Source organism: Rutidosis leptorrhynchoides, chromosome 4, assembly GCF_046630445.1.
Source record: "Rutidosis leptorrhynchoides isolate AG116_Rl617_1_P2 chromosome 4, CSIRO_AGI_Rlap_v1, whole genome shotgun sequence".
In the NCBI taxonomy this organism is placed as follows: Eukaryota; Viridiplantae; Streptophyta; class Magnoliopsida; order Asterales; family Asteraceae; genus Rutidosis; species Rutidosis leptorrhynchoides.
The window spans coordinates 542197180-542221136 of record NC_092336.1 but is presented as its reverse complement, the minus strand read 5'-3'; the positions used below and the strand labels follow the sequence as shown (position 1 = coordinate 542221136).

At 31.0% G+C, this 23957-nt stretch overlaps 1 protein-coding gene and 1 non-coding gene across 8 annotated transcripts; one reads left to right on the top strand and one right to left on the bottom strand.

Annotated features, from left to right (window-relative positions):
• The first annotated feature begins 18617 nt into the window (after window positions 1-18617).
• LOC139845111 (uncharacterized) lies at window positions 18618-22443 on the top strand. Of its 7 annotated transcripts, XM_071835335.1 has the most exons (12): window positions 18618-19223; window positions 19380-19422; window positions 19513-19596; window positions 19806-19863; window positions 19965-20109; window positions 20310-20406; window positions 20485-20545; window positions 20971-21085; window positions 21417-21460; window positions 21680-21744; window positions 21853-22097; window positions 22215-22443. In XM_071835335.1, exons 8-11 carry the CDS (start codon window positions 20979-20981, stop codon window positions 21940-21942), a joined length of 306 nt encoding a protein of 101 aa, XP_071691436.1. In that variant the 5' UTR covers window positions 18618-19223; window positions 19380-19422; window positions 19513-19596; window positions 19806-19863; window positions 19965-20109; window positions 20310-20406; window positions 20485-20545; window positions 20971-20978; the 3' UTR covers window positions 21943-22097; window positions 22215-22443. The 7 variants fall into 7 exon arrangements, with proteins under 7 accessions (XP_071691436.1, XP_071691441.1, XP_071691440.1 ...); XM_071835340.1 differs by lacking the exon at window positions 20485-20545 and having other exon boundaries at window positions 20315-20406; XM_071835339.1 differs by lacking the exon at window positions 20485-20545.
• Window positions 22444-22758: 315 nt separating this feature from the next.
• On the bottom strand, window positions 22759-22838 carry TRNAL-UAG (transfer RNA leucine (anticodon UAG)). The gene has a single exon. It is a non-coding gene; the product is annotated as a tRNA-Leu (tRNA).
• Between the last annotated feature and the right edge of the window lie 1119 nt (window positions 22839-23957).

Sequence of the window (23957 nt, the reverse complement as noted above, 5' to 3'; positions counted from 1 at the left end):
AAGAAGTAGAATAAAAATCTATGTCCTAAAACTAGAATTGCGAGAAATAAGAAAGAAAAAGAGCGCGTCGAAAAAGGTCGAAAAAGAAAACGGTTGAAAAAATAAAGGCGTCGAAAAATAAGAAAGAAAAAGAGTGACTTATAGAACTTAAAAACACTCGACTAACCCAACCTTATTACTATCACTAACTTAAAATTAAAATTGCAAATTGAGATTACTAATTGGAGTGATAATTGATACATAGGTAAAAGGCGTCGAAAAATAAAAATAAGAAAGTAGCGCGTTGAAACTGAAAAAGGAACTAAAAACTAAAAATTGCTTATAAAAATATTAAAGCTTACAAGTAAAACTATATCCCAAATGGCAATATCTTAAAAAGGAACTAAAACTTAAAAAGGCGTCGCAAAATTCTAAAGCACCTAAATCTTAGTCTAAAGAAAAAGCACTTAAGGGGTTTTACGGTAAAGCCTAAAAATCTATAAATAAAAATAACTATGGCAAAAACTAAGTTTAAAACTAAATACGAGCGAAAAATACAAATATTACGCTAAAACAATTAAAAAGAGACAAAATATAAAAATATACTAAAAGTTGTAAAAAGTACAATTTTTATAAAAATATTATTTTTATATTATTTATTTATTAAAACTATTAATTTTACAATTTAATTAAACTAATTAAACAAAATAATAATGAAAACTAAAATAAATAATTAATTAAAACCTAATTAGGGTTTTATAATAATAATTATAATAATTACCCCGTAATTAATTGCTGACTAGGGTTTCTGTTGGTGTCAGAGTGGCTCCGCGAGTCGCGGTTCCACCTGTCAAAAATCTCCGCGAGTCGCGGTGAATGAAAATTCAGATCAGGTGCAGTATTAAATTCGACGTTTTACTATTTTTTTTTTTAATTTCTGTTTTATATTTTCTGTTTTAATAAAAATATTTATATAATAAAAACTTATATTAAAAAACTAAAATAAAAATAGAAATACTTTATAATTTTATAAAATCTTAAAAAATAGATTTATATATATATATATATATATATATATATATATATTTTTCAGTTTTTGATTTTATGTTTAAATAAAAACAAAATATTTAAATAAAACTTATATTTTTTTTAAAAAATAAAGAAACTTTATAAAACTTAATTATTTAACAAACTCTTAAAAATATTTAAATTTTTTTTTTCTTTTCTATGTTTTCGAATATTTAAAACGTATTTTTACAAAAATGTATTTTTATAAAAGTAAACTAAAAATAATTTTTTTTTTATTTAGCGTTGGCTTCCGGCTTTTAAGCAAGAAATTGGGTTCCCCGACAGCGGCGCCAAAAATACTTGATGTTATGCGAGGTGTATATAAAATAGCTTAAATTTTACTAGGAAATACTATTAAATACGATAAAATTTTACACAAGATATTTATTTATTTATTGAATGGATATACTTAAACCTTGCTACAACACTTATAGGCAGTGTACCTAATCGTACAGTAGTGTAGTTTTTAGTAAGTCCGGTTCGTTCCACAGGGGAAAAAAATCTTTAAACAAAGCTTAACGCTATATTAGTTTTATTTTATAAAAATACAAATATATATATAAGTAATATTATTATTATAAAGGGGGGTTTTTACCGTTTAATGACCGGTTTGTCGATTTTAAAAACTTTAGTCGCAGTTAAAACCTGATGTAAAATAATAAAAATAAATATAACTTAATTTAAAGCGTAAAGTAAATAACAATAATGAAATTGCGATAAATTAAAGTGCGATAAAATAAAATTGCGATAATTAAAAAGTACGATAATTAAAAGTGCAATTAAATACAATAACAATAAATAAAAGTGTGATAATTAGAAGTGCAATTAAATATAAAATAAAGGAAATTAAATATAAAATAAAATAATTATGCTTATTTAAACTTCCGTAATCATGATGTTTGACGTGTTGATTTTAGTTTTATGCACATAGGTTAATTGTCCTTTGTCCTGGATTATTTAATATGTCCGTCTGGTTTTTGTCCATAACAGTCCATCAGTCATAAATATAAAGTGCGAGTATCCTCGTCAAATTATCCTTATACTCGAAGTTAAATATTCCAACTAATTGGGGACTTAAACTGTAACAAGATTTTAATACTTTGTTTAATAATTACACTAGGTTATCGACTGCGTGTAACCCAAGGTTTTAATACTTTGTTAACAATTATGCCAAGTGTCCTTGTACATAATTTCACCCCTGTTTTAATAATTCTAGTGGCTATTAATCCATTCCCGTGTCCGGTTAAATGAACGATTATTCGTACATATAAATATCCCGCCCATCGTGTCCGATTGAGTGTATATGGTTATTTATAGGGACGTCCAATTGTAAATCTTTATATTAAAATTAACAAACTATCATTTAGTTAAAAAAATATAAAGCCCATTAATAGCCCATAGTCTAATTTCCACAAGTGTCGTTCTTTTGTCCAAACCCCAATTATGGTACAAAGCCCAATTACCCAATTTTAGTAATTAGCCCAACATCATGATTACTTCGTTTTAAATAAGCATAATAATAACTTAGCTACGAGACATTAAATTAAAAAGGTTGAACATAACTTACAATGATTAAAAATAGCGTAGCGTTACACGGACAGAATTTCGACTTACACCCTTACAACATTCGCTAACATACCCTTATTATTAGGATTTAAAATTAAAATTAAAATTAAAATTAAAATATAAATATAAATATTACGTATACATATATAGAGAGAGATTGATTTATGATATTAAAAATGATCAGAATTCGTTGGGTTTTATAGGGATTTGAGTCCAGGGAATCTCCGCGACTCGCGGCCCTTTCCTTCTTCAAACTCCGCGAGTCGCGGAGTTTGTTTTTACAGCTCACCAAGCCTTGGCTCCTAGCTTGTCGACGGATTATATAAATAAATATAATATATAAATAATTTTAGTAATTATTTAAATATTATATTATATTTATGTGCATAGTTGACTTGTAATTTTTAGTCCGTTGCGTCGAGCGTTGAGAGTTGACTCTGGTCCCGATTCTGGATTTTCGAACGACCTTGCGTACAATTTAATATCTTATACTTTGCGTTTTGAATCTTGTACTCTTGTAATTTTGAGACGTTTCTTATCAATAATTGGAACCTCTTTGATTGTATTTTGTACTTTTGAGCTTTTTGGTCGTTTGCATCTTCAATTCATCGAATCTGTCTTTTGTCTTCACCTTTTATTATTTAAACGAATATCACTTGTAAATAGGACAATTGCAACTAAAAGCTTGTCTTTCTTGAGGAATAATGCTATGAAATATATGTTCGTTTTTAGCATTATCACAATCAATGCAATAAGATGTGTCTAGACTAAGAATGATAAGCAGGTAATTTCAGACAAAAATGTTGAGCAAAACTTTTGACATGCAGACACGGTCGAAGTCCAGACTCACTAATGCATCCTAACAACTATCAGTTAGACACACTAATGCAGACTTGGTTCGCTAAGACCACCGCTCTGATACCAACTGAAATGACCCATTCATATACATTATAAACGATTCACAATAGTTGATTACATCGCGAGGTATTTGACCTCTATATGATACATTTTACAAACATTGCATTCGTTTTTAAATGACAAACTTTCTTTACATCAAAAATTGACGGCATGCATACCATTTCATATTACATCCAACTATAATTGACTTAATATTAATCTTGATGAACTCAACGACTCGAATGCGACGTCTTTCAAAGTATGTCATAAATGACTCCAAGTAATATCCTTAAAATGAGCTAATGTACAGCGGAAGATTTCTTTAATACCTGAGAATAAACATGCTTTAAAGTGTTAACCAAAAGGTTGGTGAGTTTATTAGTTTATCATAATCAATCATTTCCTTAGTAGTAATAGACCACAAGATTTCAGTTTCCAGAAATATCCGTACACTCGCAAGTGTATAAAAGTATTCTATAAGTTGTTGAGCGCTTCGGTACCATACTTAACAATTAATGTGGCATATTCCCTTTATTATGAAATCCCCCTACACTGTACCAAGTGTAGTAAAAACGAAGTACTATGCAACCGTTTACGATACTAGAGCGACTAGCCCGGTTGGGGTTGTCAAACCCGATAGATCTATCAATAGGATTCACGCTTACATGCTCTTACAACATGTAAATATTAGTTACCAAGCTATTAGGGAAAAATATGCAAAGTGGTACAACTCAACGTAGAATATATTTTTAGTACTTGTGTCCATTTCGTAAAACAGTTATAAAACAGCGCATGTATTCTCAGCCCAAAAATATATATAAAAGGGAGTAATGAAACTCACAATACTGTATTTCGTAGCAATTATGTATATGACGGCACTGAACAAGTGCAGGGTTTGTCTCGGATTCACGAACCTATATCAATTATATATATTTATTAACATACAATATTGATAAAACAAGTTTATATATTAATTATATAATATTTTTACTTGTTTAAGTTAGTAATTAGTTGTTAGTCTTATTTTAAATCTTATATAGATTTCCTGATTTTAAATAGTCAACTCCCGATAGGTATATCTCATAGTATGTTCGACTTCTATAGGTGTAAGAGCCATCATTGGAAAGGTATTTGAGTCCTATAACCAACCATTATCGGGCATATGTTCTAAATCAGAGTATAAGTTAGTTAAAATTTCATTTTGTCACAGGTGCGTAAATCTGTCTGCACAGTTCAATAATTCGTCATAGGAACAGTCCGTAGGCTATGAAAAATAGCTAAACTCAATATTTTTTTAATTTACTTCTATATTTTAGTTATTAACATATACACTAATAGGTGTTATCAAGGAAAATAGCCCAGGTCTTAGTTAGCATAGTTTTCTAGTTAGATTGATTAAGCATACAACATTAATCTTAGCCAAATCTTTAGGTTCATAAATTATTTGTTACTACATGGTTTTTAATGAATCAAGTTGCCGGAGACTCCTTAATATGTTGTGTTTTCAAAACATAATCGAAAAGTTTTGGTTTCATAGTCGAAGTTAGGCTTATACCCTTAACTTGTAACGGTGGACAGATTCGGATAAAATCTGTCATCAGTCAACTAATGAATTTTTGAAAACTACTTTCACTTCGTCTAAAATCATGAAAAAATTACAGAAATCTTGATTCATATATATTAACATATATCCAGAGTTATATGCTCTAAAACAAAGTTTAAGATAGCTTTTAAATTCGTGTGTCAAAACAGTTTTCAAGAACCGAAAGAGACCAATTGTTGTATATTAAGTTCTAAGGTGTTATACATATATACAAGTTATAAATTCTTATAATAACTTAATATAATGTCATAATACATATAAATAAGTGTTTTTAAAGTCAATTTAGTAAGGTCACATTAGTTTATAAACATGCTTGGTTTCCACCAAAACGAGTTCTAGTTTTTATAAGTTTTATAAACTTATTAAGATAGCAATAGAGTAGAAATTTAACAAGAGTTTTAAGAAGTGTTCTACCTTGATTTTGAAGCTAGATGATGAGGAAAATGCTTGGTGATGATCTAGTATGAAGATAGAAGTATTTTGAGAGAGTAATTTGGAGTAAAGAATGAGAAAATGGAATGGAAAAATGGGGTGGTACATATGGACGAATTTTAAGTTAATAATGGAGTCATATGTTGCCAAAATGGTTAGTAAACTTGTGAGTATTTGTCTCATGACTCATTAACAAGATAAAAAATGCTAGAATCCAAAAATGGGGCTGCTAAGGAGTGTATTTTTCAATAGTTATACATCTATAAGCTGCGTATTAGACGGGTAAAAATACCGTAAAAATACGAATAGAATTCATGAGGAAATAGAATGCGAATACGAGTATAGATATCTTTTTTGAATATACTTATGTTAATATATGTATTTAAGTCTTTCAAAAGTGTATTAATAAATCTTAATACAATACATATATATTCATTTTAACATAAGGGTTATTACGTCGTTAAATGTTACATATATATATTGTTTTCGAAACCCTTAAGTTAGTAGTCTCAATTTATATATATATAATCCATTATTAATATACTTAATGAGATACTTAACTATCATATATTCAAGTTAGATATAATCCATATATCCATAGATATACATAAGTATATATTTAATACAAGTTATGACGTTCGTGAATTGTCGAATAAATGGTTGGTCAATTATTTGTATGAAACTCATTTCAAAAATTTTAAAATTGTCAAAATTTATTGCTTATCATGTCGGAATAATGTTATCATATAAAGATTAAGTTTAAATTTTGGTCGGAAATTTCCAGGTCGTCACAATTAACCTCCGAAGCTAGGTTACCGTTAGTACCATAAATACTTTTTATAACTTTTACCCAAAGGGCGTCGGTTTCGGCTTTGAACCTCCACCACCATTTGCCCAAAATAGTGCAATCACCTTTTCCCATTTAACCTACGAAATTTTTTTACCCTCAAGATTCCCGCCCCAGAAAAAGTTTCTTCTCACACTCTCTAGTAAATGTAGAACACATGACGGGGCACGGAAGAGCGAAAAGAAATATAATGGAAGACTAGATAGAACCGATTTGATCAAAACTAAACGTCCACCAAAAGACATCGAACACATTTTCCATACCTAGAGACGCTTTTTAACTAGACATGTTCTAACTAGCACCTCTACTTTCATGTCCCATAAACACATGGTCCTCTCATTAATTTTGAAGAACCTATTGGAGACATGAAAATGGGGCCTTATAGAGATTGAAAATGGGGTGACTTGAGCTCGAATTATCTATCACTCGGGGCCCAAACAATAATAAAAAAAATCTTTTTAAGCTCGTAATTGTAAAATAGTTAATTATAATTTAAAATTTTCGTTTTAACAATATTTTGCTACAATATATATATAAATGCATTATTAAATTTTTTTTTTTTTTTTGAATGGCAAGTTGTTGGCATCGAATATCTCATTTGCCACGCACGCACGTGCTTTTGGTGTGACGATCGCTCCAAATCCATATGGACGAACACGTCATTCATCGATTTCATTGCGAGGTATTTGACCTCTATAATCTATATGATATGTTTTGTAAACATTGCATTCTTTTGAAAAGACACACCATAAATGAATATTTAAATCAAAGGTTTTCGACATTTGATGATTTCTACATATAGACAATCACCGTAAATAATAGTTTACAATAGTACTTCCATTGACAATGCAGTCAAAATAAGATACACGGTGATGATTTGGTGAATGCAACGTTTCCTTGATAAACATGTCATGTAAGACTCCATGCACATAGCTTGTCTAACATATAAGCAAACAGCGAAAGACTCCTAGGGAACCTGAGAATAAACATGCTAACAAGTGTCAACACAAAGGTTGGTGAGTTCATAGTTTTAATGTTTTGCATAATCTGTACATAAAGATGGATCACAAGATTTCAGTTGTTTCATCCAGAAACGTTTATCAAAATATTCTACAAGATTGAGCACCCTGGTAACTAAACTTTAACGTTATAATAAGTACCCCTATTTTAACATACATGCAACCAACATGTACAATACACGCAAACCAACGTGTACTAAACTCAAATAGCATACGTCTGTTTTATAGTTCAGGCTAGGGTTTCTATACCTGGAACAGACGGGGATGTCAAGCCCTATGGATCCATATACTACTACTCGCGCCCACCAGTTCTTATAACTGGCAGTTACTAGTTACCAAAGCTAAGGGATTTTCGGATCAAACTCAGTATAGAATTTAGTATGTACTTGTGTCCATTGTTTAAAATAAAGTGCATGTATTCTCAGCCCAAAAATATATATTGCAAAAGCATTTAAAAAGGGAGCAAATGAAACTCACCTTAGCAGCACATAAGGTCATTCACCAAAATGAAACTCGGATTACCAAATAACCGTAGATCTCAACCTAGAGAACATATGTTGGTCAATAAATGTTTATCAAGCTAGGTCAGGTCATAGTGTATCACAATCCTAATGCTCGAGATCGACATACAAAAGTTATCCAAAGTCGTTTCAAAAAGTCAATTTTGACAATAGTTCAACAAAACGAGACATACCTTATATAAGGATTCATTTACTCGGTTGGTAATATTCAAAAATCCAATTTATCAATCTTGCAAACAAGTTGTTTTAAATATTAATTGCAGATTCAAAAGCAATTCTAATTAATGTCAATCATAATTCAGTTGATCGTATCTTTTAATCCGTTCATCGAAACTATTCGATATCTAAATGAAAACTTATTGATTTTTCGCCAGCTTTCCAAAAACATGTATATCATATACCTTTTACCAGTAATATATGTATTTAATTCGTGAATCATTATAAACTGTTTATCGACGAAATTTAGCATACAAGCATGTATAAATATATATACTCGAGCACTAGATATGGATACACAATTAATATATAAAAGATAAAATATGAGTGCTTACGTACCAATATTGAGATTTAATATTGTAGGAAATTACGTAGACGCAACAGAGATGATAAACACTAGGTTTGATTCACAAATATACCCCCGAATATTACCCATAACCTCTTTGACAATAACCCATAATTTCCTTAGCTCTAGCTTGCTCGAAAACCCGTTTCGAAATCATTTGGACATCCCTCCGTCGTGATATTATATATATATTATTATTTTTGTATCGTAAAAATAATAATACTAATACTATTAATAATAAGATTAATAATAATAATCTTAATATTAATAATAATAATAATTATTATTATTATTATTGTTATTATAATTATAATAATTATAAATAATAAATAATAAATTAAATAAATAACATAAGTAATACGGAGTAATATAAAGTGTGAGAAAACTGAACCAGAATCGTGCAATTTATAGAACTTTTTCTGAAAAAGCACCCCATGCGATCGCATGAGATTTGTGCTTCAAGGCCATGCGATCGCATGGCCCTCTGATCCAGCTCACAAACTTTTGTTTTCTTGTTTGTCGACATATTATTTAAATATATATAATATATTTAATTTATATAATTAATTATATATTATATTAAATTCATGTGCATAGTTGACCTGTAATTTTCGTTCCGATGACTCGTACGTTGTTACTCAACTTATGTCCCGGTTTCGGTTTCTCAAATGCATTTTCGTACACTTAGAAAACTTGCATTTTACGTTTCGTGACACGTACCTTTGTCAAAATATAGCTTTAAATTATCCATAAACTATATCACTCAAAGTATATCTTAATCTTTCGAGTGTTTTGGTCATTTACTTCTATAAATCATTGTCTCGTTATTTATTAATATAATAGTATTTATCAAACGTTTCATAACCAAGTTAATATCTATTCTCAATATTTTTAAACACGTTTTAAAATATACGTCGCAAGTTATTCATACAATTAATATTCCAACTTATCATATATATTCAAATAAATATTTAAACCAATAAGTTTAATGTACGGTATTAAACAATTAATACATTGTTACGTTTTCAAGTTATAGTATATATATATATATATATATATATATATATATATATATATATATATATATATATATATATATATATATGTATCTATATACATATAATTGTTCGCGAATTGTCAAGAACAACCGAAAGGTATTTGAATATATGAAAGTAGTTCAAAAATTTTGAGATTCAGTTTACAGACTTTGCTTATCGTGTCAGAAATGTTAATCATACAAAGATTAAGCTTAAATTTGGTCAGAAATTTCCGGGTCATCACAGTACCTACCCGTTAAAGAAATTTCGTCCCGAAATTTGAGTGAGGTCGTCATGACTAACAATAAAAATGTTTTCATGCCGTATATGAGTCGATAAATAGAGTTTTATCACTGTTTGAATAATATGGATAAAACAATCCAATTACTCGAAGCGTATGAGAGAAGTTATCATAATAGAGTGAAATAGAGATTCGTCTTATCTTTTGACGTAGTAACGATTGGTTTCCGAAATTTAAGGAATAGAAAATCTTCATAATAAGATTTGATTCTTCGAAATTTAAGGAAATTATGATTTCCTTTGATTAAATGCGTAATCTGCCTCGATTGTTATGTCTGATATTTCGCTATAAATTAACTACTTCCGTTTCATTATTTTCACCACTCCTGCATCTTCTTCCTCATTTCATACTTCAAAAGATTGTGAAATGCTTCATCCAGTTCTGATTTTTGATATACTTTTAACTTTCATATCTGTCATTCTTCTTTTTCATCTACCACCAAAGGAAGTTATTTTCTTCTACTATTACCTTGGGGTTATAGTGTTTTTCATTCTCTCGTGTCTTTATATTGCTATACGCATTGATATACACGGTTTGTAATTTCGGGGTTGTTATCGGGCTTTATATTCTCCATTATATTTCGGAGCTTCATGCTTTCGTTTTCTCTTCCCGACCTTAAGTCAAGCGGATAATGGTCCAGAATTCGTAGGTATGAAGTTTCATATGAACATAACTAATGTTCTAAGAAAGAAATGGTAATAGCACAATCTGACTTGTCAAATTACCAGAATACCTCAAAAAAGACCGAATCATTAAGAAAATATTTTCTTGATATTTTTAGAGATTATATAGAATGAAAGAGTTATGTAACATGGTTCATGATGAGGGTATGATATATGAACCTTTATCACGTTCCATTAGAAACTCAGCATGACTTACTGTAATATAATCACATTGATCAAGTGTCATTATATTATATTAACTCATGCTTCAATTCCCAACATTACTTCAAAACAATTATATCTTAAACTTGAAAGTTTCAGAATTTAGAAACTAAAATAGTTTCTTTTATGGTGTAACACAGATATCGTAAAGAGAAAATTGATTTTCGATAAGAATGATTATGAAATTATCTCCAGAAATATTGAGGATATTTATAATGAAAGATACGATGATATCTTAGAATTTCTAATATCAGAGGATGATGAAGAATATTGTCCGCAAGGGTTTAGATTCAGAAGCAAGGTATTCGTTAATGGCTTCAACAGATACTGAATCATTTGGATTCTTTGAAGACAGGTTTCGTCCTTGTGATTTATCCACAGCCTTTTTCATACTTTGCTCAATCCGTTTTCCAGTTCCAAACTTTCTCTTTTTCTCAGCTTTACCACTATACTATTCTTTATCATCAAACTTTTGACTGTTAAGGTTGTTTACAGTTTTTGCTGCTTCATCAACATTTTTCCAAAATTCGGAGAACTAGTTTCGTAGTTTGGGGTGTTTTTCGGAAACTTCACATTCGAAGTATGTAAGTCCAAGAGGTAGACGTTATATGTACACATATAACTGTTGGCGTAGACGTGCTACAAGATTTCAAAATACTGATTGCTAATTCCTGATAGTTGGTATGGCAATTGCCGTTACAAGATGTGGATGAGTACATGATACGGTTTCAATGAGTATAAGGATTTTTCAGAAGGTCAAAGATCAATGAAGTTGTTGGTAAATTTACTGCTAATGTGGTGGAACATGAAAGGTTCCCCAGTAACAAAAACGTATATGCCAAAGTTACAAGTCTTAAAGGTCGTCGTTGACTGGTTGAACGGTTGTTAATACTGGATACTTTTGGAAAGGAATTGCAAGGTTATTTTCAGTAATAACAATGCTAAAGGATCTTTCACATTTTTGAAGTCAAAGTATAGCTTTGAAAGATGTAGAGATCTAAGAATGATGTCACCCGTTAAATCTTGACTTGGATTCTGATCCGTCAATATCAGAATATGTAATTGAATTTGTATGGAAACGATTGTATATCGCTGTGAGCATAGTTAATAATTTTTGAATCAAAGTTGAAGAATGTACAGTGTAACATATTAATTGTGAACTTAAATATTTCCCGAGAATTACCTACCCGTTAAAGATTTCACAAGTAATATTTTGTACAAAAGAATTTTTATTACCGTCTTTATGAAAATATATGTATGTATATTTTCTTCAGATGTAATACAGATTTGATGAGTTAATATCATATTAAGCTCAATTGATTTTTTTGACTTGAATTAGAAATGAATAAAACATTAAAGATTTAATAATCTTTACGGAGTATTTCACTAATGTAATCAATACTCAGTTTTATTGATATTTTCTCAGTGAATCATGTTGGTGCTCATGGAACTCTTGCTAACTTCGCAAGGTACGAATGATGTTTTCTAGAAAGTTTCGAATACATCGAAGATGAAAGTATAAAATCAACCATATAATTGAATAATATACTTAGTTTATTATGAAATGGAATTCATTGAGTTGGAAACAGAGATTGTAGTTAACGATGGTTAAGTCATTAACGAAGTATGTACATCATAGCATATTAGTAATATGAATTAACCGAGTAGTACCTACCAGTTAAGATTCACACGTAATAACTTGGTACGAAAAGATTTATTTTGATTTCAAAATTCATATATATTAAATATACATAAAATTTCTTCAGGGGAAATGAGTTAATACTTCATCGGTTATTGTTGCTGGTATTTCTTGGTAACTACGGTGTGTATGACGTTGATGCTCGTGGAACAGATTGTGAAGTTGAGGTTTGCGATGCGGATGTTGTTGGTGGTGGTAATGGTACTATTGGTGTTGTTGTCGGTGGTACTGTTGATGCCGGTGATGCTGCTGGTGCTTGTAAACTTTGCACCATATTCTCCAAAGCCACTACCCAAGCACAAAGCTCGTTGACTTCTTCTACTACACCGGGATGATTGGTGGTTCGGACGAGCGGATGAATAAGATCCAGAATTTGAGTGAGTATATGATCATGACGAGATATTCTGGAGATGAGAGAGAAAATGGTATTACAAACAGGTTCGCTGGTAAGTGCTTCAGGTTCTTCGCCAAGAGGGCAATGTGGTGGATGGAAGGGATCGCCTTCTTCTTGTCTCCAATAATTAAGTAGGCTACGAACCCATCCCCAATTCATCCAGAATAGATGATGGCTAATTGGTTGATCCATTCCAGTTACACTTTCTTCAGAGTTCAGGAGAATATCCATATCGGAATAGCTGTCGGAATTTAAGGAATTTGAACTAGATACGGGATCCATCTTGTATAATTAGATAGATGATTTTTGATATGAAATAGATTATAGAATTTAGTTTGGTATTCTTCAATACATAATTTACATATGTATATATAATACCAAATTCCATAAATCACGGAGAAATTTTTGGAAGATGTCAGGAAAAGTTTACAGTAACAGATACGCTAAGATATGAATTTTTGTCTATACACTATTTATGCAATCAATGCAGTAAAACGTGTCTAGACTTAAGAATGATAAGCATGTAATTTTCGACAAGAAATGATAAGCAAAACTTTTAACATGCAGACACGGTCGAAGTCCAGACTTACTAATGCATCTTAACAACTATCAGTTAGACACATTCATGCAAGACCTGGTTCGCTAGGACCAACGCTCTGATACCAACTGTGACGATCGCTCCAAATCCATATGGACGAACACGTCATTCATCGATTTCATTGCGAGGTATTTGACCTCTATATGATATGTTTTGTAAACATTGCATTCTTTTGAAAAGGCACACCATAAATGAATATTTAAATCAAAGGTTTTCGACATTTGATTATTTCTACATATAGACAATCACCGTAAATAATAGTTTACAATAGTACTTCCATTGACAATAGTAAATAATAGGTCAGGTCATAGTGTATCACAATCCTAATGCTCGAGATCGACATACAAAAGTTATCCAAAGTCGTTTCAAAAAGTCAATTTTGACAATAGTTCAACAAAACGAGACATACCTTATATAAGGATTCATTTACTCGGTTGGTAATATTCAAAAATCCAATTTATCAATCTTGCAAACAAGTTGTTTTAAATATTAATTGCAGATTCAAAAGCAATTCCAATTAACGTCAATCATAATTCAGTTGATCGTATCTTTTAATCCGTTCATCGAAACTATTCGATATCTAAATGAAAACTTATTGATTTTTCGCCAGCTTTTCAAAAACATGTATATCATATACCTTTTACCAGTAATATATGTATTTAATTCGTGAATCATTATAAACTGTTTAGCGACGAAATTTAGCATACAAGCATGTATAAATATATATACTCGAGCACTAGATATGGATACACAATTAATATATAAAAGATAAAATATGAGTGCTTACGTACCAATATTGAGATTTAATATTGTAGGAAATTACGTAGACGCAACAGAGATGATAAACACTAGGTTTGATTCACAAATATACCCCCGAATATTACCCATAACCTCTTTGACAATAACCCATAATTTCCTTAGCTCTAGCTTGCTCGAAAACCCGTTTCGAAATCATTTGGACATCCCTCCGTCGTGATATTATATATATATTATTATTTTTGTATCGTAAAAATAATAATACTAATACTATTAATAATAAGATTAATAATAATAATCTTAATATTAATAATAATAATAATTATTATTATTATTATTATTATAATTATAAATAATAAATTAAATAAATAACATAAGTAATACGGAGTAATATAAAGTGTGAGAAAACTGAACCAGAATCGTGCAATTTATAGAACTTTTTCTGAAAAAGCACCCCATGCGATCGCATGGGATTTGTGCTTCAAGGCCATGCGATCGCATGGCCCTCTGATCCAGCTCACAAACTTTTGTTTTCTTGTTTGTCGACATATTATTTAAATATATATAATATATTTAATTTATATAATTAATTATATATTATATTAAATTCATGTGCATAGTTGACCTGTAATTTTCGTTCCGATGACTCGTACGTTGTTACTCAACTTATGTCCCGGTTTCGGTTTCTCAAATGCATTTTCGTACACTTAGAAAACTTGCATTTTACATTTCGTGACACGTACCTTTGTCAAAATATAGCTTTAAATTGTCCATAAACTATATCACTCAAAGTATATCTTAATCTTTCGAGTGTTTTGGTCATTTACTTCTATAAATCATTGTCTCGTTATTTATTAATATAATAGTATTTATCAAACGTTTCATAACCAAGTTAATATCTATTCTCAATATTTTTAAACACGTTTTAAAATATACGTCGCAAGTTATTCATACAATTAATATTCCAACTTATCATACATATTCAAATAAATATTTAAACCAATAAGTTTAATGTACGGTATTAAACAATTAATACATTGTTACGTTTTCAAGTTATAGTATATATATATATATATATATATATATATATATATATATATATATATATATATATATATATATATATATATATATATATATGTGTGTGTATCTATATACATATAATTGTTCGCGAATTGTCAAGAACAACCGAAAGGTATTTGAATATATGAAAGTAGTTCAAAAATTTTTAGATTCAGTTTACAGACTTTGCTTATCGTGTCGGAAATGTTAATCATACAAAGATTAAGCTTAAATTTGGTCAGAAATTTTCGGGTCATCACATTTGGGCAGGAAACCCGAACCGCATTACCGGGATCCGAATCTTATACCATCCCAAGGGGCAGGCGGTCGGACCTGAGTCCTGAATACGGGTCGATAAAACCTTTCCCGGGACAATTCGGCTTTCAGGAAATAAATTTCACGAATATTTTTAAGGGGAGGGACTCGAACTTGAGACCTCCCCACCCTCATCCCAATGCACAAGTGCAAAGGGGTGAACCACTGGACCACAAGGGTGGGTTCTAAATGCATTATTAATTTTCAAAATTTTGGCCCTTTAAAAATTTCCGACCCTGTTCAGTTGAACATTTTGCACATGTACCGAAGACACTTCTTCATAAACAAATACGGAGTATTCAGTAAGGTCCCCCTCTCCTAAAAAATATCTATAAAATAATAAAAATATAAATTAACATACCGGCAAGGTTAATCTTTCAAGTAGCAGTTAACTGACTTTTTTGCTCCGTTGGTCCTTCAATTATACACGAAATTGCAATCAGAGTCCCTCAAGTTTTTTTTTTGGACTTTCGAGTCCTTAAAATTGCAAAATTTTGCAATCCGAGTCCCTCCGTCAGTTTGCCGTCTAAATTAACCGTTAACCCATGACATGTGCCATGCATGTGAGGGTAAAATCATCTTTTTACTCTTTTCTTTGACTTTTTACTCCTTTGGTCCTTCGTTTATAGACAAAATTGCAATACGAGTCCCTCAAGTTTTTTTCTTTCTTTTTTTTTTTTTGAAAGGCCAAGCATAATATATTATATATATGAATTAAAGGTACAAAGAGGACTCATACTTGAGAATAGTATGAGTCGAAATAAACACAAAGGTTACAAAGTACACGGGAACATTAAGTACAGAGTTTTCGCGCAACCCTTATGATACGGGCGGGTTGGGCATTGGGTCTTTGAAAGCAAAAAATTTATCTTTATTAGCTAAATGGTGGTGGAGATTTCGTTTGGAAGAAAACGCATTTTGGGTGAAAATCATTAAAAGTATACACGGAAGATTGGTGTTTTTATATGGAAGGCGTTAAAAATGAGCTACCGGTTCGAACCGAACTCGATAAAAGGGGGATTGATCTTGACTCGGTAAGGTGTCCCATTTGTAATGACAGCATCGAAGATTTAGAGCATGTTTTGTTAAATTGTTCCTTTGCAAAAGATATTGGGAGGCGCGTTTTTAATTGGTTGCATATTCAAACACCAAACACACCTTCATTAGTCGAGTTACTAAAGTCTCAAAGTTTCATCAGCTCGCCTGGTCCAAACTTATATTCGCAAGCATGTATTTGGGTTAGCGCCTATGTCATATGGCAAAACCGAAATCGCAAATTATTCCGGAACTCACAATTGACGGGTCCACTAGCTTTCCAAGAGATACAAGTCCGCACCTTCAAATGGGTTTCCAATCGCTCGAAAAACAAAACACTTGAATGGCTACAATGGTTTTCGTCTCCAAGTTACTACGACGCTCACACCTGATTTAGTTGTTGTAAAGACTTAATGTTCCCGTGTACTTTGTAACCTTTGTGTTTATTTCGACTCATACTATTCTCAAGTATGAGTCCTCTTTGTACCTTTAACTCATATATATAATATATTATGCTTGGTTTTAAAAAAGAAAAAAAAAAAAACTTGAGAGACTCGTATTGCAATTTTGTCTATAAACGAAGGACCAACGGAGCAAAAAAGTCGAAGAAAAGAGTAAAAAGACAATTTTACCCTCACATGCATGGCACATGTCAAGGGTTAACGGCTAATTTAGACGGCAAACTGACGGAGGGACTCGGATTGCAAAATTTTGCAATTTTAAGGGCTCGAAAATCCAAAAAAAAAAACTTGAAGGACTCGAATTGCAATTTCGTGTATAATTGAAGGACCAACGGAACAATAAAGTCCAGTTAACTCACATTAATTAATTAAGCTCAGTATACCTCACCTAAAGGCCGAAGGTGCATCTTCAAACATGGGGTTGTGAGCTCAAGGCCCACTTGAGAAAAGCAGGAACTTACTAAAGCCCATTTGACTTGGTGCCCATTTGACAGTGTGAAGTTCATATAAACCCCATTCAAGTAGCTTCCCAGTTCAACATCCGTAGGAAGCTAATTGACTCCTCAGTTCTCCCTGTGTTAACAATAATATTTTTTGAGCAAAACTTTTGACATGTATCAAACATGAAATTTCAAACTTAATTTAACTATGCTAGCATCAACCCAGGTCCAGTTTCCTTTAAATGATGGTGAGTCACATGTTCAAATAAGCTTTTAACACTCACAATAGTACAAAACAGATTCAGCTCACAAGCTGAACATGACTCCCTATTTTCATTTTATATGAAAGGGGTGATAATTAGATTAAACTAATCTACGGTAGCAGCTAAAACAAATATCTTCTTCCTGCATCTGTCCTAGATCCGTTTCGGCTTATACAACAAAGTTCTCACCACACAAAATTGATGATCATGTAATGCGAAAATTACTCGACAGACAAAGCCCTTTTTAATAGACTGGCATTAGGATAACGAGCAAATTAGAGGAGCAGAATATGTAGCCTGAAACAACAGCATAAGTGTTTTATGTCATCCATTTTATATTAAAATATACTGAATGCAATTAAGAATAACGAACTTCAACGTTATGCACGATACACAAAGAATTACGAATTCATTAAAGTTAATTTTTAATTGTGGAAAATAGAAGTTAAAACACGAAAAGTGAGTCTCGGAAAAAGGATAACAAGCACAAAAATTTGACATCATGAACAAGAACTTATGCATATGACAACTAAATGTTAAATGTAGGTCTGCCTTTAAAAAAAATAAATACTCCTAAAGGCAGGCAATACTCTCGGTAATCTTCTATCTATCTATCTATTACATTATATAAATCATGAAATTAAATCCTAGGTGTCAGAACATTAGTAGTTCCTAATCGCACATGTTAATCACTCTCCTAATTACATTTAACACCTAATCATGCTAATATATATATATATATATATATATATATATATATATATATATATATATATATATATATATATATATATATATATATATATATATATATATATATATATATATATATAAAATCGAACGTCCTTCATTCTTCTCCTTCGTCTCTTCAACCCACCCGATACAAACCCCAACTCCCATCGTTCTTCATCACCACAACCCATCGAATACAAACCCTATATCTCAATAATTCAATCGGAAAATTAGGGTTAACAAAAGCCTAATCATTAAAACTAAACATACATCTGAAACAAATTGAGGATTCTTCCACAAAATGCCGATTCTTCCACATCTGAAACAAATTTGAAGGTCGATTTTTTTAGTCTCTGCTTACTTTATCTTCATATGTATTCTTCATATGTATGTATCGTCATTGAAATCAAGGTTAGGGTTTGGTGGATTTCATATTTTTATTTTGAATTTAATTTTTTTTTGTCACCATTGACGACATCTACCTTCATCTTCTTCTTAATTTTGATATCGGTAATAGTCATTTTTGTTGTTAATTGGTTTTCATTGAAGGGTTGCGGTATGTGTTTTCTGCAAGTTTAGTCATCTGTTGATGATTGTCGTAGTTAACTTTTAGTATCTGAATATGATATAGTGGGTATAGGAGGTAGTTATTTTTGGTTTCTTTTTAAACAATACTAATTCTCGAAGAACATATAGGTCACCATTGCTGTTGTTGCGGTGCCAGAAGGGCTTCCATTAATTGTTACATTAACGTAAGTTACCTATTCCTTATAATCTTGTGTTTTCTTCATTTTCTTTAAATTTAATTTACTGTAATTTCTTACGACTTTTTAATTGATCCCTTCCGTTACAGGCTTGCATAAACAATTAAATCAAGTTTTGAATAACTTTTTTGTTCATCATTACAGGCTTGCATTCTTGATGCAAGAAATTATGGCTGAAAAAACATTGGTGGGTTTTATGATAGTGTCTTCATAAGATTTCTTGGCCTTGACTTATGTATAACTTTTTAGATGTTGGGTGCTAATTGTGCAAATGCAGGTTAGGAGGCTCTTTGCGTGTGAAACCATGGGTTCTGCAACCACAATTTGTTGTGATAAAACTGGAACCTTGACATTAAACTTGGTATGTATTTGTCGTCCGATTAATACTTTATGCTACTTGCACTTAATTATTGCACCTTTTGTAACTGAGTAATAGAAATTCTTCATTCTATTATATCTGGTCATCTGACTTTAGATGGTATCATTATAGTACATTGCCATATAAGATGTATCTGTATTGTTCCAGCCATAGTATTTACTTATATGATATTATGATGCCCATTTTTGCAGAATATTGAATGAGGACAGATGCATAAGGTTTAGAAGATTCTCGAGTATACAGGGGAAGGTAAATTACCTGTCGAAATTACAGTCACAAGTGTACAAGTTTGTAAGGCACACTATGCTAAATATAAGATGGGGTATGCTAAATTTATGGTGTTTTTATAGGTGGTACTTAACCCAACCCACCTTGCTATTGTGACGGATTATGCTGCAGGAGGTGTGTCTTTGAAAGAATTTATAATGCTAGAAGATTGAGTAATGATGAGGTTTGGAAGTGGTCTATGTGGAAATATAGTTCTATGTTATCGAGGTTTGGCTTAAAACGTTTTTGTTATTGATAGTTATTGGTAATATTTCATGCTAGATACTTCAGCAAACAACTTATATCAAGAGTTCACTTCTCATTTTTCTTGACAATAGTACAATGTTTCGGGTGCATATTTTATGTGATTAAATCATTACGTGTTGACATCTTTCTATGTATTTAACACAAAATCTACTCATGTATAGGATAGCATTCCATCTGGTATAGTGGTATATGGTAGAATCACTATACATGAGTGGAGTTTCCATTGGAGAGCCACTTTCAGTTACCAAACTTCATGGGGTAAGTATTCCATCGGGTTAACGATATATATGGTATTGTTATGTGTTAAAATGGTTATTTGTGGATCGTGGGCTGCAGCAACAACAGCAAATATTGATCTTAATCGAGTGCACATGAATCATCTATTAGCTCGTTTTTGGTTAGTTAAACTTCCTTGAAGTTCTTGCAATTGAAAATGTACCTTATATTCTGGTAAACACGTTTATGCATTTAAATGGTACGTAGTATTTATGTAGAGGTGGCAAGTGTACCCCAAACATCACTATCTCAGGCAAAAATAAAAAAATACTCCGAAAAATGCTCAAACTATAATTACTGGGTTTAACTTGGATGTTTGGGGTAATATTAAGGTTAGTAACTGATAGATCTTTTGGGATGCATTGAGATTGAAATTAAACTAATGTAAAAAAAAAGACCATTAAAAGCAACGCCTTTGTGTTAATTTTGTTGTACAACTCTGTACGAGTTGGTTGAATAATAGTGATTTTATGTTATTTGCATGAGTTGAAGGTTATTTTTATTTTTCATATTTATGTATGTAATGTAATTATGTGTTTTATTTAGGGTTGTAGATGAAATCCAGAACTCAGCAAACAGGAAGATCAAAGAATGACAAGATAAGCTTCGAGTCGTGGTTCTTAAAGCGGAAGAAATCATGTACTCAAAAGCTAATTGTGAGGTGATTTTGTAAATACATTTCAACCTAAAAGATTTTATGTTAAAGTTTTGATTTTAATTTGGATTCTTTATGTGGAAAATATAAAAATGGAATTTAGGCCACTTTACAACTTGTGCATAGCCTTTTTATTTTGATAAATAAGTAACTCACGCCTATGTATAGTAGAGTGTCATCGGGCTTATGGATCAAATCATTTAGTTTTGTGTTATATGTTATGTACAAGATAGTTGTATTCTGTATAGGCTCTTCAACTTTTAGAATAATGCATATATTACACACCATGCTTCATGATTTTTCCTCTAATTACATCGCAACTATTATTCATATGCAGCTTATATGGATTTTGGCTTTTCCGACATTTTCATTTCCTGTGGGGTAACTTCAACTGTTTCCATCCGTCTTTGGGTTTTCGATTTCTCATTTTTTTTTCTTCTAATTATGTAAAATGAAAGCATATGAAAATTATAATTGATGGTTAGTTACTTATCTATTTTTCCCTCATTCAGAATAGTATTTATTCAAGCGCTAGCACACTTTGGATTATAGCTGCATGTTCCACCATTCCTAAAATATATGATTTGTTGTATATTGCAGACATTTGGATGGACCCCACCACAAGCAAAAGTAAATTGCTTACAGATTATTTTAGCCGGTCAGAGGTGAACTCATATATATCTCTTTGACTATCCTTGTGCTATTATATAATGCTTCGGTTGCATAAGTATCTGAATTTGAACAACTAATTGCTGTTATTTGTTTCTTTGTAGTGGTATTTGATTATTGAGGTCCTTGGTCCCAATGCACGACATCTTTTTGAGATATATGCGCTTAAACATACCAATTATTACCAAACATAAGTATTGTATAACTATATGCAAATTCTGCATAAATGTTTCAACACACTTTTATATATACATATGTATATGTAATATGTATTTCTCTATGCAGGCTCACGGATGATAAAGAAAGTACATTCGAGGACATCATAGATGCCTATCTGGCATATTTGCAAGTAAGATTCCGACCTTATTTGATCTATTAGAAATCATGTGCAATTTGTTAATGATCATTCATCAAGTTAAGAATTTAAAGTTGTGTTTGATCCATTTGTTTAAATCTCTGTTTATAGGTAACCGTTGTGAATCCTGCCATGGATAGAGCACTTTTACTCTTGCAAAAGTTTGTGAATCTCTGTTTATAATGTGAAGAACGTTGTATTCATTTACATAGTATGTTGCACGAGACAACTTTATAATGTGTGGATTTCTTCAAAGGTACCATAACATTGCTAATTCGGAAAATGTTAAGATGAAAATAGTAACATTGCTAACATTACAACAAATCACGTTTACATCAATACGCGGCTTTATGTTTTGTAATCAATCTATGTATGAACTATAATTTATCAAAGTTTTACTAATGTGTGTTGTTTACAAAAACATACTGTATTTTACTAATTCAACCACAACAACACTATTGACAATTTTCCTCAAATAATGTTATTTCATATATAAGTTTAAAAACAAATAATACTTGCGGATGAGTTCCCGTACAACGCACGGGCTCATAAATCTAGTTAAGTATATATCACGGATTAAAGTGTAATTTGCTTTTTACGGATTAATAAAGTGTAATTTGTTTTTTTTTTTTAAGAAAAAACTACAACATAAAATTGACAGCTGTGGGATTTGAACCCACGCCCTTTCGGACCAGAGCCTAAATCTGGCGCCTTAGACCACTCGGCCAAACTGTCTTGTTTCAACAAAATGTCCAAGTTGTATCTTAACAAAATCCATATTATCGAGTACGTGAGACACTACACTTACATACTACATAGTATATCTTAAATCATCGTTCATAAGTTTTACTTAACTAAATATGAATTATACATTCAAGTAACTCTCTTGTCATTATGAACTGTCACAACTCACAATTCATTGTTACATGTATGATCATCTAGCTATTGACGTGTTTCTGTTATTTGACTATAATAAAATTAGTGATCGAAAAGATAAAATGACAAATGTGTAATCAATAACTTTAGTTTACCATTTCATAATCAGTTTTGAAACAAATTAATCCAAACGAACTACGGAAATGATTTAATGCAAAGTTGTAATTGCTAAGTGCGAATCTATAAAATTACAAATAACTAATACTCCGTACTAATTTGAATTTACATAAAAGTCGAAAAAAGCAAATAGGCGAACGGACAATAGCAGTTGTAATCAGGATTCTGGATCCAAGTTTTTTACAAAATCCTCAATCGATTTCCGTTTACAAAAGGTGACGGTGTAAATTGAGTAAAAATTCACATTTTTGTTGCTTTTTAATGTGAATGATCGATCGATGATTGATGATTGATAGGCCTCAATGACTCAATCAATTTTATTTTATTTTTATTAAATTTTAAATCAATTTTATTAATTAATCATTTTTAAAATATCAAATCACGCAGTTACAAAACGTATATCCCTGACTTGCCACTAATGGGCTTCGCGCTCTTGGTAAGGCCCAAAATATAATGGAAAGAGCCAACTACAGCGACCGATTTGGGGGGCTAACGTTGCAGAACGAGTGAAAATATATCGTTAATTGATCCATGATATATTTTTTTCTTTTTTTTTTTTATTGAAAATGATATAACTAGAGGTGTGCATTAAAGAGTTTTGACAAACCGGCTAAGTTGATTTGGTTAAATTGGATTGATTGGCTTAGTTGGTCTTGGTTTGGTTTTTTAGTTTCACCCAAAAAATATTTACGGTTTTTGATTTGAATTTGGTCTAATTAACATTTGGTTTCAAATCAAAATGTACTTTTATTTATGATATATATATTAAATACTTAATCAATTTTATCTATAAATTCACTA

Coding starts and splice junctions, on each gene's coding strand:
- LOC139845111 (XM_071835336.1), top strand. CDS start 20,979: ATGAAATCCAGAACTCAGCAAACAGGAAGATCAAAGAATGACAAGATA. Junction 21,461..21,679: donor ACATTTTCATTTCCTGTGGG/GTAACTTCAACT, acceptor TGTATATTGCAG/ACATTTGGATGGACCCCACC. Junction 21,745..21,852: donor ATTATTTTAGCCGGTCAGAG/GTGAACTCATAT, acceptor GTTTCTTTGTAG/TGGTATTTGATTATTGAGGT.